Raw genomic sequence first — 17895 nt, 5'->3', positions numbered from 1 at the left:
GAGGTTCAAAATAAGTTGGTTTTTTTTGGTCACTTATGAAACAAGACTATTGCCAAGCAATAAAAGTCCCCTACTTACACAGGATCCACCAATATTTGTAGTTTTTTTATTGCCATAGCAACCAGAATTCTTGACCTGGGAGCAAAATGAAATGACGTGCATAATATCCATATTGCCATCTATCCATGTTTCAAGTTTCATGAAAAAATATGAAGAACTTTATAAGTTTTCGCAGGATCCACCATTTTCAGCAATATTTCTAGTTGATTTGTTGCCATAGCAACCAGAATTCTTGAATTCTTGACATAGGAACAAAATGATATGACGTGCATAATCTCCATATTGCAATCTGTTCATGTTTGAAGTTTCATGAAAAAATATGAAGAATTTGTAAAGTTATCGCAGGATCCAGAAAAGTGTGACAGACTGACAGACACACAGAGCGCAAACTCTCTGGTTTCACCAGAAGGGGACTAATAAGCAGATGAATCAGTTGTATCGCCCACCACTCATCCTCATTTTTTAAAGCGAGAATATACAATTTTTATATGTGTAAAATTGCAATATATTGATAACAATATGTTACAAAAACACAAAATAGGCAAGAAAAATTATACATTGAAGAAGAATTTCATAAAATGCAGCAAAGACAAATTAGCGCCCCGAGCCGATTGTGACGAAGATATTTCATACATATTTTCCAACAATAACCGAAGCATTCGTCTTTTTATTAGGATCAGAGTAAGTGTTTGTGCATATATATATCGTTGCAGGAATTTAAAATTTACTGTTAAACTAAATTGAAACTAAACTGGAAATAACTTTTTTAAAGATTGTAACAGGTGACCTAGGATCTAGAAACATACAACCCAGATTAAAGCCTGACCTAAATGTGGCATCTAGAGTGGTAACAAGGTTTTTCTAAGATTTGACCTGGTTACCTTTTTTTTGGAAGCACATTACACAGATCCTTACTGGGCTTATATATAACTTAGATGAACATTCTAAGTTTCATAAAGTTTGAGTCATAAATGTAGCCTATAGTGGTAACGAGGCTTTTCTAAGATTTGACCTGGTGACCTAGTTTCTGAACACGCATGACCCAGATTTGAACTCTGACCAAGTTTCATCAAGATTGAGTGACCCAGATTCAAATGTTGCCCATATAAACATTTTGCACACACAGATGCCTGTCAATGCTATGTCACTTCGGTGAGGGACAAAAAGCTAAGCTTGCACACTACGAATTTGTAGAATAACAAGTATGCTCATGAAAAACAAGAGGTGTGTTTGTCAGAAATACAATGCCCCCTACTGCGCTGCTTTGACTTATTTTATTTTTTTATATCATTAGGCAGGTGCAGATAATTATCTCCCTTGAAAGCTTATTACTTCCCTTGGATTTGTTTTTTTAACCTTTGACCTTGAAGGATGACCTTGACCTTTTACCACTCAAAATGTGCAGCTTCATGGGATACACATGCATGCCAAATATCAAGTTGCTATCTTCAATATTACAAAAGTTATTGCAAAAGTTTAACCAAGGTTAAAGTTTGTGACAGACAGACAGACAGACAGACAGACACATACAATGACAGACAGACAGGCCAAAAACAATATACCCCCGATCATTCGATCCGGGAGCATAAAAATCAGTATGAAATAAACAAAAGGGTGATAACTCCACAAATGTTTTGTGATTTATTATAAATCATTTATTAGAGCCACTTTTAAGTTAGTCATGTTGATAAATGTAATAGTCTAAAAATTATGCTCTTCACACAGATTAAGCATGAAAATAAACTTACTGCAATAGCAACAGTATGAGGGAAAACACAAGAGTTCTCATGTACTTATGAAGTTTAAAGATGAAAGCTTTCATTATTGTAAGTCTTAAAGGTATTCTGTATCGAAAAAAAGAGATATGACAAGAAACAAATGGCAATAACTCCATAAGTAGGAGTTGCAGATATAAAGTTGTTCTTGTGCACTGCCTTTTAACCTCTATCTGCTAATGAAGTAAATGTTGATTGCTTTTATTGTGTAGGAGTTAAGCCTCCACACAAGTATGACAATAAACAAAGAGCTAGAATATGTATAAGGTGAAGAGTTAAACCTTCTTGTGCACTTTACTTTATCTCAAATGTTATGTTAGTCTTAGCATTTATGCACTGAAAAAGGGCAACTGTCAACACCAACAACACCTATACTAATATACATAACGATTGATTTTTCATTACTGTGAATGAAATTAATGCATAATAGTTTAATATGATAAGACATAATCTAAATTTGAACTTGAACAATGAATCTTTTAATTTCATAACGCTCAGACTGCAGTTTTGGTGTTCTATTTTTCTTTTTCTTTGACATCACATGTTTATCAATAAACAAATGAAACACATACATTCTAACACTAAATCAACAAGATGGTCTGTAACCTTACCTGACTGCAGTACAGATGGTGCTGCAGTTGCTGTTCCCACCAACAAAAATACTGCTGAAAGTACGGTTCTTTCCCACATTATAACTGCAAGAATAACAATCCTGCAGGTCAACATTAGTCTCGCTGTTGCCTCAGTGTAAATGGATCTTCCGTTTGAGATACCTTGGTTCCACAGAAATCAGGTTATCAGAGTTGGAGATGTTCTAGATATCTTGCTTGTGGTAAACATACTCCAGTAATTAGAGGCATCATAACCTGCCTTTGAACCTGTCGGTACATCAAAATGGCATTTCCATTCCCGCAAAACAAGTTTATGGTTTAGTTATGAACAAGAAATATCTTTTAAAAGATAAACAGCATTTGCTCTGATTTTGAGAATAAAGATTATATAACACTTACATTTTGAGATAATTAAATTGAAAGCAGAGTTTTATTTGTCTTTTTTTTCAGTTGTTTGTTGATTATCCATCGCATATGCAGTGTATTGCATATTAATGCACACACATTTTAATTCTTGTCTACAGAGTCTATATCATTTTATAGTTCACATAATGCACATTTGTTGTTTTTGCACAATATGAGACATAACAGAAAATATCCCCTATTACATAATATGTAGAGGGAATAACATTTTACTGCCCTATTGTTGTGTAATTTATAAGGCTAGGCTTAGCATAAAAATGTCGAGGCCTGCCTATGAGTAGTTTTATTTGTGTCAAGCTGCATATCTTGCACTTCTTGCAGAGCCTGTGTAAAACAACAGTATGACTTGTTTCTGAATAATAACACAAACCTCCAAACATTGACTTATATAGCGCTTAATTATGTGAAAATAAACAATTCTGGTACCTTTGTATCAGGCTAAAATCAGCATAGAGGTATGATGTGATTATATAATCAAACTGAAAACTTGCATACGCAGATATAAACTATACCACATCAAATCATATTATTGTATGTGTCCTCAAAGAGCATGTTATGAATCTAACATTAGTTTCTTAAATATTAAAAAATACGTGGTATATTTAAGAAATAATATTTTTCTATCATGGTTTGTTGTCGAATAACCAACATTAAGGAGTCTAGATGCGTAGGAACAAAAATCACGAGTGTGAAGCAGGTGCAAGAATTTAGTTTGCATGCTTGCATAAAAGCCCATTCAGAGAGTGCCTATGTTTTACTAGTACATCTATGTCATACACTGTCAATCCACCATAACGGCTATGTCAAAATGCGCAATAAAATATAACATAGGTGGGTCTTGGCTCCTGCTTTTTTATTGAATTTAATTGAGATTCTATAGTTATTAGCTAGTTGGATGCAAATAAAAGTGTTAACAGTAGCATGTGTACATACATATTTCACATTGTAATGCTGTTCCTTTTTATGTGCTTTCAATCTTTTCAATCAATTACATCTTTCACAAATTAATCAAGGCATGTCTTGTTAACTTGTTCTTTATAGACATACATAGTTTTCCAGATATTGTCTGCTAAGATGCAATTTTAAACATAAGACAAATATAAATTTAGTTAGTAATCCTGATGATTTAGATACATGCAAACGCATGATTAGTTTTAACAGGAATTTACTTCAAGTTTGCCTAGTTTTCAGAAAATAATGTGTACATTCTGCACTCAATCTAAATATAAATTCATATTGGCCGTTATAATTTTATCTTGACAGAGCCCTTTGCGTGCACACTGTGTAAGTGATTTGCGCAATCGAAAAACTGTCAGATAATTCACTGGTCACTAATGAAAAATAGTGTTTGTTTGTGTAAATGAAATTTTTAAACACTTTAATGGTCAATAGTGGCAAGAATTATTATTTGTTAAATTGTGCAATTACAATTTAACGGGATAATCAGATACATAAACATAGTACTAGAAAAGCAGTACATGTATGTTCACTATTATCAATAAAGTATGGCTTATATGCTTAAAATGGCTAATGACAACACAACATGGCAATAAATAAGCTTAGAACATTATATCGCATTCGTTAATAATGCAAGTTGGTAGCTTGGACATAGTCATCAACAGTATATTGCAGTAACAGTGTTTTTGTGGCAAGTCCTACAAATAATCAAGTATAGAAAAGGTTTTATTTAATGTTTAATGTTATTGTATCAAGATGTTAAAAATTAAAAAACAAATATATTTTCGCTAAAAAATATATGTTAAAAGCAATAAATATCATAACTTTTTTCTTAGATGTCATCCACATTTTTTTTTGTTAACAACAATCGTAACTGACGTTGTAATGCCTCATTAGTTGACAAGTATAGACAATAAGCATAATGTCAGATGGCAATAAAACTACAAATATTAGGTGGCCTTATCATCAAGTAACAAATGTTTTATGCCTCGAAAACATTGAATGTCCAAAGTCTTTCAAAGCACACCTTCTAACATTTTCTATCAACAATCAATCATTTGACTCGTCGTTATAATTCACTTCAACAGTCAAAGAGCAAGAGTCACAACAAACAATGTCAAATTTTAACTTGACATCGACAGAAGTCAATATGTAGCTGCCTCCACACCTACATGGGAATGTGAACAAATATGAGGTGTCATGGTTCACCATATTGCTATCACTGTCTTTATTCAAGGAACTTCTTCCATCTTCCTCTGTTGTGTTCTGTATCATATATGTTGCATTGGAAGCATCTGTTTTAGATAGATCACAGCTTGCAAGATCACACATGCCTTCAACGTTGTCGCATTCCTTGGACACCAACTCAAAATCGTCAAAGTCAATTTTGTCCTGAATGGGGTACATCTGAGCCAGACATCTATCACGCCATTTTACATCATAGCGCTCTCTTAGAGCTGGATCACTCAAAATCTTCCAAGATCTGTTAACCTTCACGAACATGTCTGATGCACCCTGTATGTGAGTTTTGTCTGGATGATATTTCAGAGCAAGTTCCTGGAAGGATTTCCTTAACTCAGCTTGGCTGGCAGTGGCAGGACATCCCAATATTTGGTACAGATCCTCCATTACACCGCCAACGCTGATGCTGAAAATACATTCCAAATATCTTTTCATATATGTGATATTTTTGTGTTGTCATTCATGTGCTATTTTTACTGCTACATAATTTAGGGTGAGGAATGTGTCGAATTGCAAAGAAAGAGTTCAACTCAACAGAAAGAAAACACTTTGCTTGTCCAATCCAATAAAAAAAAGTTAATCTTCACATGGAAACCATAGTGTGTGCTTCCTGTAAACAAATTATTTACTTTATTGTATTTGATGAGTTTTCTGCAAGTTAAATTCGAACACACATAATTATTGTCTAATTGCAATATAAAGCAATCCCCTGACTTCAATGTATACCAATTGACAAAGATTTGAACTGGTGACACAGTTGTTGACCCCACTCGACCCAGATTCAGTCATGGCCTTCATACTGTCGAGATAAGCATTCTGACAAAGTTTCAGCAAGATTGAGTAATAACAATGGCTTCTAGAGTGGTTATAAGGTATTCCTCATATTTGACCTGGTGACCTAGCATATAATCCCCCCCTGCAGCATTTTTTTTAATGCACTGGAACTATTATTGAAATCAGAGGAGACAAATGATCATGAGCAAGTGTCATGATGGTTGGGCAAACAAATGTGACTTCATTAAGATTGGGCAGTAAATGTGGCCTCTGTAGAATTCACAAGGTAAATGTTGACGCTACACAACGGATGACAGACAAAAGGTGACCCCAAAAGCTTACAATGAGCACTTTGTACTCATGTGAGCTAAACAGGAAAGCAAAGTATACATGTAGTTCTTGTTCACTGCACATCCCTTAATGTGCCTTTAGTTAAAGTACATACACATGCACATTATAAGATGGATTTGATTGTTATATAAAAAGAAGACATATCAATAAACTCTATGTGAAGTAGGAATGGGACATCAATTTTGAACTAAACTGATGGGTTTTTCAACAATTTATTGCATGCAGTTTTACCTGTTGTATTTATTAATTTTGACAAATTTTCAGCAAAATTGATTATTGCATATGTAACTGAATTATTTAATTGCATTTTTTTAATCCAACAAACTTAAAAAGCTGTCCATGAATGCAAACAATACAACTGAACACAATCATTATTTAAAACAAGAGCACTGCATAACGGGTGCCAACGCTGGGCTGCGGATGCAGTTTTAAATAAATGAAAGCTTGTTATTTTTTTTTATTTTTTTTAGAGGGCACAGTGACCTTGACCTTTGAAGTATCAAAGTTGTAGGTGGAAGCATTTTGATTTTAGAGCCAATGTGAAGGTTTTAGCACGACGCCTATGGCGGACGGCTAACTGCGGACGACGAGCTGGCTATGACAATACCTTGGGTTTTCTCCAAAAACAGCCGAACTAATAAGACTATTGCCAAGCAATATATGTCCCCTACCGACTCCACCATTGTCAGAAATATATATTTTTTTATTTGTTGACATAGCAACTAGAATTTTTGACGTAGGAACAAAATGAATATTGCCATCTATCCGTGTTTCAAGTTTCATGAAAAAATATGAAGAACTTTTAAAGTTTTCGCAGGATCCAGAAAAGTGTGACAGAGAGACTCACAGACAGACTCACAGACAGAGGCACAGAGCGCAAAACATAAGTCCCCTCCAGTGAAACCGGTAGGGGACAATAATGTCAGAGTGGTTATTAAACCGAAAGTTTATACGGAATATTACAAAAATACATTCAGAGTATGAAATCAACAGTTTTGTTTGAGAAAATCACATAATGATGTCCAATACACGTTAGATGTCTTTTTCCAGATTCTCATAACATAGTGTTTGTCAGTTGTTTGTTTAAATATATTATCAACCTTAGAACTGGTAGGACATCCGCAAATGAAAATGTATAGGACTCCATAGTCTGACTTAATATCTGTCACTCCAATAGCAATCTAAATGATTAATTGAATAATCATTAACAAAGGTGATGTTGGAACTATGGTAGGCCAATATGATAAATGTTACATGTCTCCTCCCTAGATATCAGCCTGATGTAGGATTAATATTTAAATGCATGTTCAATTAAGGATTGATTCTTATTTTTCGGACGTTTATGCAGTATGAACGCTCAGGGCAAGTGTTGAAAATTCCGTGAAGCGCGCTAGCGCTTCTCTGTAAATTTTAAATACTCGCCCTGAGCGTTCATGCTGCATAAAAGCCCGAAAAATAAGAATCAATCCTTATATTTATATTTGTCCTTTGATTTGAAACAATTAAAACATATCCGAGCATAAAAAACAACTGAGAATTGTATGCTTTTAGGGCGGCAATACCTGTTGTAATCTTAGTTTCGGGAACAGCTTCTACCTGCGCCTTAAGGTTTTGTTATTCATTATTCCTGCGCAAAGACAATGAGTTCTGAAGTTTTACTATTAATTATAATTACACATAGCACATAATTTGGCAAATTAAAACAGCGATTGCAGCTGAAACTGTGCTGTAGAATAGATTAATACCATTATTTAAGTTTTGACAGGGGTAATAAACAAAACTAAATGTAGTGTAAACGACACGCTTACCTCAATGGCAACTTTAATCCAATGTTAATAACAACAAGGGCTGTTTGTAAAACATGCATGCCCCCCATATGGGCTGTCCGTTGTACTGGCAGCCATTGTGTGAATACGACTTTTGTCACTGTGACCTTGACCTTTGACCTAGTGACCTGAAAATCAATAAGGGTCATCTGCAAGTCACGATCAATGTACCTATGAAGTGTCATGATCCTAGGCAAAAGCGTTCTTAAGTTATCATCCGAAAATTATTTTACTATTTCGGGTCACCGTGACCTTGACCTTTGACCTTGTGACCTCAAAATCAATAGGGGTCATCTGCGAGTAATGATCAATCTACCTATGAAGTTTCAAGATCCTAGGCATATGCGTTCTTGAGTTATCATCTGAAAATCATTTTACTATTTCGGGTCACCGTGACCTTGACCTTTGACCTAGTGACCTGAAAATCAATAGGGGTCATCTGCGAGTCATGATCAATCTACCTATAAAGTTTCATGATCCTAGGCATATGCGTTCTTGAATTATCATCCGAAAATCATTTTACTATTTAGGGTCACCGTGACCTTGACATTTGACCTAGTGACCTCAAAATCAATAGGGGTCATCTGCGAGTCATGATCAATGTACCCATGAAGTTTCATGATCCTAGGCATATGTGTTCTTGATTTATCATCCTGAAACCATTTTACTATTTCGGGAAACCGTGACCTTGACCTTAGACCTAGTGACCTCAAAATCAATAGGGGTCATCTGCGAGTCATGATCAATCTACCCATGAAGTTTCATGATCCTAGGCGTATGCGTTCTTGAGTTATCATCCAGAAACCATTTTACTATTTCGGGTGATCTTGAACTTTGACCTAGTGACCTCAAAATCAATAGGGGTCATCTGCAAGTCATGATCAATGTACCTATGAAGTTTCATGATCCTAGGCCCAAGCGTTCTTGAGTTATCTTCTGACAACCACCTGGTGGACGGACCGACCGACCGACAGACAGACCGACATGAGCAAAGCAATATACCCCCTCTTCTTCGAAAGGTGGGGGGGGCATAATAAAGTTACAACAATGTACACTTCCAGTGTCTGTTCTTAAGGTGTTGTGCATGACAAATACACAATCCGAAATATTCAAAATCAAAATCAATAGGGGTCATCTGCCAGTCATGATCAATGTACCTATGAAGTTTCATCATCCTAGGCGTAAGCATTCTTGAGTTATCATCTGGAAATCATTTTACTCTTTTGAGTCACTGTGACCTTGACCTTTGACCTAGTGACCTGAAAATCAATAGGGGTCATCTGCCAGTCACGATCAATGTCCCTATGAAGTTTCATGATCCTAGGCATAAGCATTCTTGAGTTATCATCCGGAAACTATTTTACTGTTTCAAGTGACTGTGACCTTGACCTTTGACCTTGTGACCTGAAAATCTATAGGGGCCATCTGCCCGTCATGATCAATGTACCTATGAAGTTTCATGATCCTAGGCATAAGTATTGATGAGTTATCATCCGGAAACCATTTTACAATATGAGTCACTGTGACCTTGACCTTTGACCTAGTAACCTGAAAATCGATAGGGGTCATCTGCCAGTCATGATCAATGTACCTATGAAGATTCATGAACCTAGGCGTAAGCGTTCTTGAGTTATCATCGGGAAACCACCTGGTCGGGACGGAGACCCCACGACACCAGTACATAATACTAGTGACCTGAAAATTAACAGGGATCACCTGCGAGGCATGATCAATGTACCTATGAAGTTTGCTGATCCAAGAAGTAAGCTTTCTTGAGTTATTATCTGCAAACCATTTTACTGTGTAGAGTCACCGTGACCTTGACCTTTGACCTAGTGACCTGAAAATCAATAGGGGTCATCTGCCAGTTATGATCAATATACCTATGAAGTTTCGTGATCCTAGGCGTAAGCGTTCTTGAGTTATCATCCTGAAACCATTTTACTGTTTCGAGTCACTGTGACCTTGACCTTTGACCTAGTGACCTGAAAATCAATAGGCGTCATTTGCCAGTCATAAACAATGTACCTATAAAGTTTCATGATCCTAAGCGTAAGCGTTCTTGAGTTATCATCTGGAAACCATTTTTTTATTTCCAGTCACTGTGACCTTGACCTTTGACCTAGTGACCTCAAAATCAATAGGGGTCACCTGCGAGTCAAGATCAATGTACCTATAAAGTTTCATCATCCTAGGCGTAAGAGTTCTTGAGTTATCATCCAAAAACCATTTTACTACTTCGAGTAACTGTTACCTTGACCTTTGACCTAGTAACCTCAAAATCAATAGGGGTCATCTGCGAGTCATGATCAATGTACCTATGAAGTTTCATGATCCCAGGCCTAAGCGTTCTTGAGTTATTATCCGGAAACTATCTGGTGGACGGACGGACATACGGACGGACCGACATGTGCAAAACAATATACCCCCTCTTCTTCGAAGGGGGGCATAAAAATCTACCACGTCCATATTGATTTTGTAAAATGTCTCATCACCGAAATGACGTCACACGAAATATGTCATAAATTGCGTAATCAAGTGGTGAAAATATAATACGGAAAGCTGGTTTAGTAATATATTTTTAAAGAAATAATTGACAACTAAGAAAATTGATGGGATAATCGAATACTATGTCGGTGCCGAATAAAGCGAAGTTAATTTTGCTAGGCCAGAAAATCTGAACCACTCGCCGAGGCTCGTGGTTCAGATTTTCTAAGCCTTGCAAAATAAGCTTTATTTGGCACCAACCTAGTATTCTCTATATTTTTTCTTCAGTTTTGCTTCTGTTTTATATGAATTATCAAAGAAACAAAAGTAAACAAACGGTAATGTTTATTCATGTTTTTTACCTATATTTACAAAAGTAGTGCGGTCACAGTAATGGTTAACTACGCGTCGGCGTCTTGAAACCATTGGTCCGATTTTAGAAGCTGCACCTTCGAAGGCGGTATCTCCGACTTAAGGGTTACGCAAAACGAACTTGTTCATTTTTCTACAGAAAATTAAGAGTGAATGTAAATATAACAGTGTATATTTTAAAAACATTTTAGATATCAAACAACATTGCATGATTAAATTATAATGCCCTCCCCCCCCTCCAGAAAAACAACAATCGAAACCCAAACATGATCTGATATTAAACAAATATAAGACTTCAAAGTCATAACAAAATCTGCCCTTCATGAGCCAACACCAAAAATTCCATCACACAGCTGACATGGGATCTATATGCTTACATTTGCAAGGTATGGACAGACAGAACAAAGCAAATCCATCCCTGTAAATGGAAGCATAAAAACAAATGCACCACTGCAAAATTTTAATCAATCATCTTAAACACAATCTCAACAAGAGATGTGTTTGTCAGAAACACAATGCCAATATTCAATGATGATAGTGTATTGTTATGTCATATTGAGCACGGTTTTTGACATACCTTCTGCTTTCTTTTGCGTCACAACAAACTTCTGATTACCGTAATTACTCTAAGTTTTCAGACACTTAAAAATAATCAAAAAAATTGTGTACAAAAATTTAGATACGAAAAATAATAAAACATTACATGTGTCCGAAAAATTAGAGACAAAAATTAAAGTGTCCGCAAATTATAATTATATTGAAATATATGCACTTTATCAATGTACACTAATTTATGTGTGATTATATCTTCTTTTTCTGTTTACAAAAATAAATACAATTTCACAGCTTTGCTAACTCTTGCCTGAAATGATATAGAAAAAAAATTAACAAGAGGGCCTGAAAGGCCCAAAGTCGCTCACCTGAGATAACAAGATATTATTGGGACAAATCTTCTGACCAAGTTTCACGAAGATTGGAAAATAAATGTGGCCTCTAGAGTGTTAACAAGGTTTTACTACAGCCATATATAGCCATATAAGGAAAAATGCCCCGCCCCTGGTGGCCATGTTTTTAAAGCAACCAAAACCATTTCGAACTCATCCAAGATATCATTGGGACAAATCTTCTGACCAAGTTTCATGATGATAGGAAAATAAATGTGACCTATAGAGGAGTAAACAAGGTTTTACTATAGCCATATAAGGAAAATAGCCCCGCCCCTGTGGTGGCCATGTTTTTCAACCAACCGGCATCAATTTTGAACTCGTCCAAGATATTATTGGGATGAATCTTCTGACCGAGTTTCATGAAGATCGGACTATAAATATGGCCTCTAGAGTGTTAACAAGATTTTACTATAGCCTTATATAGCCATATAAGGAAAAATGCCCCGCCCCTGGTGGCCATGTTTTTAAAGCAACCAAAACCATTTTCGAACTCATCCAAGATATCATTGGGACAAATCTTCTGACCAAGTTTCATGATGATAGGAAAATAAATGTGACCTATAGAGGAGTAAACAAGGTTTAACTATAGCCATATAAGGAAAATAGCCCCGCCCCTGTGGTGGCCATGTTTTTCAAACAACCGGCATCAATTTTGAACTCATCCAAGATATTATTGGGATGAATCTTCTGACCGAGTTTCATGAAGATCGGACTATAAATATGGCCTCTAGAGTGTTAACAAGATTTTACTATAGCCTTATATAGCCATATAAGGAAAAATGCCTCGCCCCTTGGTGGCCATGTTATTCAAGCAAACGTAACCATTTTCGAACTCATCTAAGATATCATTAAGACAAATTTTCTGACCATATTTCATTAAGATTGGACAATAAATGTGGCCTCTAGAGTGTTAACAAGGTTTTACTAAAGCAATATATAAGGAAAAATGCCCCGCCCCCTGGCTGCCATGTTTTTCAACCAACCGACATCATTTTCGAACTCGTCCAAGATATTATTGGGATGAATCTTCTGACCAAGTTTAATGAAGATTGGACAATAAATGTGGCCTCTAGAGTGTTAACAAGATTTTATTATAACCATATATATAGCCATATAAGAAAAAATGCCCCGCCCCTTGGCAGCCATGTTTTTCAAGCAAAAGTTACCATTTTTGAACTCATCAAAGATATCAGTGGGACAAATTTTCTGAGCAAGTTTCATGAAGATCGGAAAATAAATGTAGCCTCTAGAGTGTTAACAAGGTTTTACTATAGCCATATAAGGAAAATAGCCCCGCCCCTGTGGTGGCCATGTTTTTCAACCAACCGGCATCAATTTTGAACTCGTCCAAGATATTATTGGGATGAATCTTCTGACCGAGTTTCATGAAGATCGGACTATAAATATGGCCTCTAGAGTGTTAACAAGATTTTACTATAGCCTTATATAGCCATATAAGGAAAAATGCCTCGCCCCTTGGTGGCCATGTTATTCAAGCAAACGTAACCATTTTCGAACTCATCTAAGATATCATTAAGACAAATTTTCTGACCATATTTCATTAAGATTGGACAATAAATGTGGCCTCTAGAGTGTTAACAAGGTTTTACTAAAGCAATATATAAGGAAAAATGCCCCGCCCCCTGGCTGCCATGTTTTTCAACCAACCGACATCATTTTCGAACTCTTCCAAGATATTATTGGGATGAATCTTCTGACCAAGTTTAATGAAGATTGGACAATAAATGTGGCCTCTAGAGTGTTAACAAGATTTTATTATAACCATATATATAGCCATATAAGAAAAAATGCCCCGCCCCTTGGCAGCCATGTTTTTCAAGCAAAAGTTACCATTTTTGAACTCATCAAAGATATCAGTGGGACAAATTTTCTGAGCAAGTTTCATGAAGATCGGAAAATAAATGTGGCCTCTAGAGTGTTAACAAGGTTTTACTATAGCCATATAAGGAAAAATGCCCCACCCCCTGGCGGCCATGTTTTTCAACCAACCGGAATAATAATCGAACTCGTCCAAGATATTATTGGGATGAATCTTCTGACCAAGTTTCATGAAGATCAGACAATAAATGTGGCCTCTAGAGTGTTAACAAGATTTTTACTATAGCCATATATAGCCATATAAGGAAAAATGCCCCGCCCCTTGGCAGCCATGTTTTTCAAGCAAACGTAACCATTTTCAAACTCATCCAAGATATCATTGAAACCTATCTTCTGACCAAATTTCATGAAGATTGGACAATAAATGTGGCCTCTAGAGAGTGAACAAGGCAAATGTTGACGTCGCACAAAGGACAAAGACAACGGACAACGAACGACGGACAAAAGGCAATCACAAAAGCTCACCATGAGCATGTTGTGCTCAAGTGAGCTAAAAACAGAAAACGCCCTGCCTCCTTAGTAGGATAACACTGTTTCAAATGCTATTGGGTGAAACCATTACTTTCTACCGGTATACATGGTTATTTACCCAATAACGCGAATGTAATGGTCCGATTGCCCTTGCCCATGCATCTGCTAGGTTTTTTGACCTAGATCTGGTATTAAAAATTCATGATCAAACGTCACAAGATAAGCAAAAACAGGGCCGAAGTCTGTAGAGCGCAGTAAAATATACTGTCCGAAAACTAAAAGACATTAATCATAGACGAAAACCTGTATGTCCAAAAATTAAGAGTCACGAAAACTAATTATTTTTTTGTTAAAAAAGAGGGTGTCTAAAAACTAAGAGTGTCCGAAACCTTAAAGTAATTATGGTATTGACTCTTATTTTTTTCAGATGCAATTTTTTTTTACACTTTGGTGAATTTATCTGTCATCTGTTACTGTGTGCTTAACTACAGAAAAGTTGTTTAAATGAAAGGGAGCAAATAAGAGAAAGTAATGTAATACAAATTTTTCTAGTAAAATTCATTTTAATTAGTAATTACTTACCTGATATCATATGCTTACTTATTCCGATAGGATCGTAATTTATCCGGAATTTTTCGTCCGAGGAATCCCACACTTTTCAGAAACCCGTCAGGTAGGACAGAGCGGTCACATAGTGCCGTGTAGCCGCACAACCAAAACGGGACATTACCCAGAATCCACTCTTATTCCAATAAAAAATATGAAATATTAGACGAAGAGCGGGGTGGGAGGTGGGACTTACCGATATCAGGTAAGTAATTACTAATTAAAATGAATTTTACTAGAAAAATTTGTTTTAATAGCTTAATTACGTTACCTGATATCATATGCTGAATTTGCAGCTGAGGCGGGAAGGTTCGCCAAAATCTCCCCATCACAGCGGAACCCATATCTCGGGTTCTCAGCTAATCTTCGTTATTACGGTATTACTTAATTCACGGATAAGCGTAATATACCTATGCCGTAGAAGATACTACCGTTTGTGCAACCACAAGGGGGCCCAACAAATACAAGTTGTCCTGTTGGCACTCCAGAGAACGAAGATAAAAAGATGAAAAAGTAGTCTGATTCCTCCAGAATGCAGCTTGAAGCACGTCAGAGAGTGGGGTATGATTAATATATGCCCACGAAGCCGACATTGCTTGTAATTCATGCGGTCTAATCTTAAAAAGGGATGAATCCCTTGAAGAAAGAGAAGAGTAAGCCCTTTTTATAGTCGAGGCTACCCAACGGGAAATAGAAGCCGCAGACACATCGCCCCCCCTTTTAAGGGAATGAAGAGTCTCTTACGAGAACCTCGAATAGACTTAACTCTACTAAGATAGAACTTCAAAGACCTGACAGGGAAGAGTAGTCTATCTTCATCTCCATTACCACAAGTTCTAGAAATACTTGTGACCTTGAAGGGTTTAGAAGCCATAGAGGGGAGTTGATTTTTAGCAAGGAATCCTGGCTGACACAACAAGGTGACAGAGCCATCGGAGGAATCAAAACGAAGATGGCTTTCTTCGATAGAAAGAGCATGAATTTCACTTCTACGTTTGGATGAAGCCATGGAAAGAAGGAAAACGGTCTTCCAGGTTAGGAATTGTAAAGAAGCCTGATTAAGGGGTTCATAGGGAGCTTTAATAAGCAAACCAAGAACACAAGCCAAATCCCATTTGGGGGTAAGAGAACGAGACACAGGCAATTAAGTTCCATGGCTCGGATCAGTTCCGAAATGGCTGGGTCAGCACAGACTTGTGATGACTACCGAAAAGCCAAGGTATGCGAAAGCACAGATCTGTATCCTTTGATGGAGCTAAGAGAAAGTTTCTTATCATCAAAGAGATAGATTAGAAAATCCGCTATGCGTCTAGCAGAGGGATTGAGGGGATCAATTTTCCCTCGAAAACACCAATTAGAGAAGAGTTTCCAGCGAGCATCATAGACTGCTCTGGTGGACTTTCTCCTTGCAGAGGCAACGAGTGTTGAAGCCCTGACAGAAAAGCGTTTCTTCTGCAGGGATTGCCTGATAACGGCCAGACGTGTAAGTGGAACATGTCTGGATCCATGTGAAGTCTGCCTCTCTGAGATAGGAGATCTGACCTGTGCGGGAGTTCCCTGGGAAATTCGCACAGGAGACCGAGAAGGTCGTTGAACCAGGATCTCCTGGGCCACCAAGGGGCTATCAGGAGGATCCGGCAAGAGCTCACCCTGATTTTCCCTAAGATTTGGGGAATTAGAATGGGTGGGGGATAAGCGTAAGCGTCCAGTTGATCCCAATCGAACGAAAGCGCGTCTACCGCCCACGCTGCTGGTTCGTACACTGGACTCACATACAGAGGAAGTCTGTGGTTGTCTCTGGTCACAAACAGGTCGACCAGTGGATAACCGAATGTGAGGAGTATCTGATTGGCCACTTCCTGATGAAGTGTCCACTCCGATGGAAGTAACTGGTGTTTGCGAGACAAACCCTCCGCCAGGGCGTTGAGACGACCTGGTATGTGTTTGGACAAGAGAGAGACGTTTAGGATCTTGCAAAGAACAAGTCATTTCATTGTTTCCAGATACAGGGAGTGAGAGTGTGTCCCGCCCTGTTTCTGGATGTAAGCCACGACTGATGTGTTGTCTGTCGATACCATCACACAGGAGTCCCGAAGATGTGATTGGAATTGAGAAACAGCTAGAAAGACTGCTCGCATTTCGAGATTGTTTATGTGCAGGAGAGACTCCTGAGGAGACCACAATCCTGATAATGTCAGGCTGCGGGTTCCAGGTGAGCGCCCCAACCTTCCATGCTTGCATCCGTTATGAGATGTAAAGACGGTTGCGGGGGAAGAAGCGGTACTCCTGCCAACAGGGTCTCCTCGTCTAGCCACCATTGAAGGTGGGGGACTAAGGACGGAAGGATGGGAATCTGTGTAAGCAGATTGTCTGGAGACCATTTCCATCGAGCTGAGAGATAGTGCTGAAGAGGACGTAGGAAGAGACGTCCCAACTGCACGAAGTCTGCTACAGAGCTCAGGATACCGTTGAGAGAGAGGAAATCTTGAGCTGTGATATGAGATTGGGACAGAACCCATCTGACCTTCAAAAGGAGGTCTGATATACGTTGCGGTGAGACCCTGACCCGATTGATGTGGGTCAGAAAATTCATTCCCACGAATATGAAATCCTGAGAGGGAATGAGGTCTGACTTGGCTACATTGAGAAGGAGTCCTAAAAAGAGGAGCTCCTTCCAAGAGAACTCTAGGTGTAGCAGAAGCAGTTGACGATCGAGCTGGTGTAAGAGCCAATCGTCCAAATACTGAAGCAGTTGAACCCGTGTAATCGGAGGTGTGCGCTCACTGCGGCCATGAGTTTGGTGAAAACTCGTGGAGCCGTGGCCAATCCAAAGGGCATCGCCCGAAACTGGTAGACCTGGCCTCGAAATGAGAAGCGCAGGTACTTCCGGTAGTTGGGATGGATAGGAACATGGAAGTATGCATCTTCCAGGTCCAAGGAAACCCCCCATTGCATGGGTTTGATGGAGCGCCGAATGAAGGCAGGAGTCTCCATCTTGAAAGTAGGTTTGACTAGAAACGTGTTGAACACTTTTAAGTCTATGACTGGTCTCCAGGAGCCGCTTTTCTTTTGAACAAGGAAAAGGCGACTGTAA

The 17895-nt window shown here is 37.9% G+C and overlaps 2 protein-coding genes across 2 annotated transcripts in view; both read right to left on the bottom strand.

Moving 5' to 3' along the window:
* The window catches only part of LOC127855564 (uncharacterized), a 36555-nt gene extending 33931 nt beyond the window's left edge, over nt 1-2624 (bottom strand). The window contains exon 1 of the mRNA XM_052391298.1: nt 2447-2624. Coding sequence (XP_052247258.1) covers nt 2447-2561 — 115 coding nt within the window. The 5' untranslated portion in view covers nt 2562-2624. The remainder of the gene's footprint in view (nt 1-2446) is intronic.
* A 1077-nt stretch (nt 2625-3701) lies between these two features.
* The window catches only part of LOC127855627 (dnaJ homolog subfamily C member 24-like), a 50592-nt gene continuing 36398 nt past the window's right edge, over nt 3702-17895 (bottom strand). The window contains exons 3-4 of the mRNA XM_052391377.1: nt 8002-8147; nt 3702-5474 (exon numbers count right to left, since the gene is read on the bottom strand). Of these exons, the coding sequence (XP_052247337.1) occupies nt 4877-5474; nt 8002-8147 (744 nt within the window). The 3' untranslated portion in view covers nt 3702-4876. The remainder of the gene's footprint in view (nt 5475-8001; nt 8148-17895) is intronic.

Source organism: Dreissena polymorpha, chromosome 1 (genome assembly GCF_020536995.1).
Source record: "Dreissena polymorpha isolate Duluth1 chromosome 1, UMN_Dpol_1.0, whole genome shotgun sequence".
NCBI lineage: Eukaryota > Metazoa > Mollusca > Bivalvia > Myida > Dreissenidae > Dreissena > Dreissena polymorpha.
The sequence above is the reverse complement of the archived record's forward strand: the minus strand, read 5'-3'. Positions and strand labels throughout refer to the sequence as shown.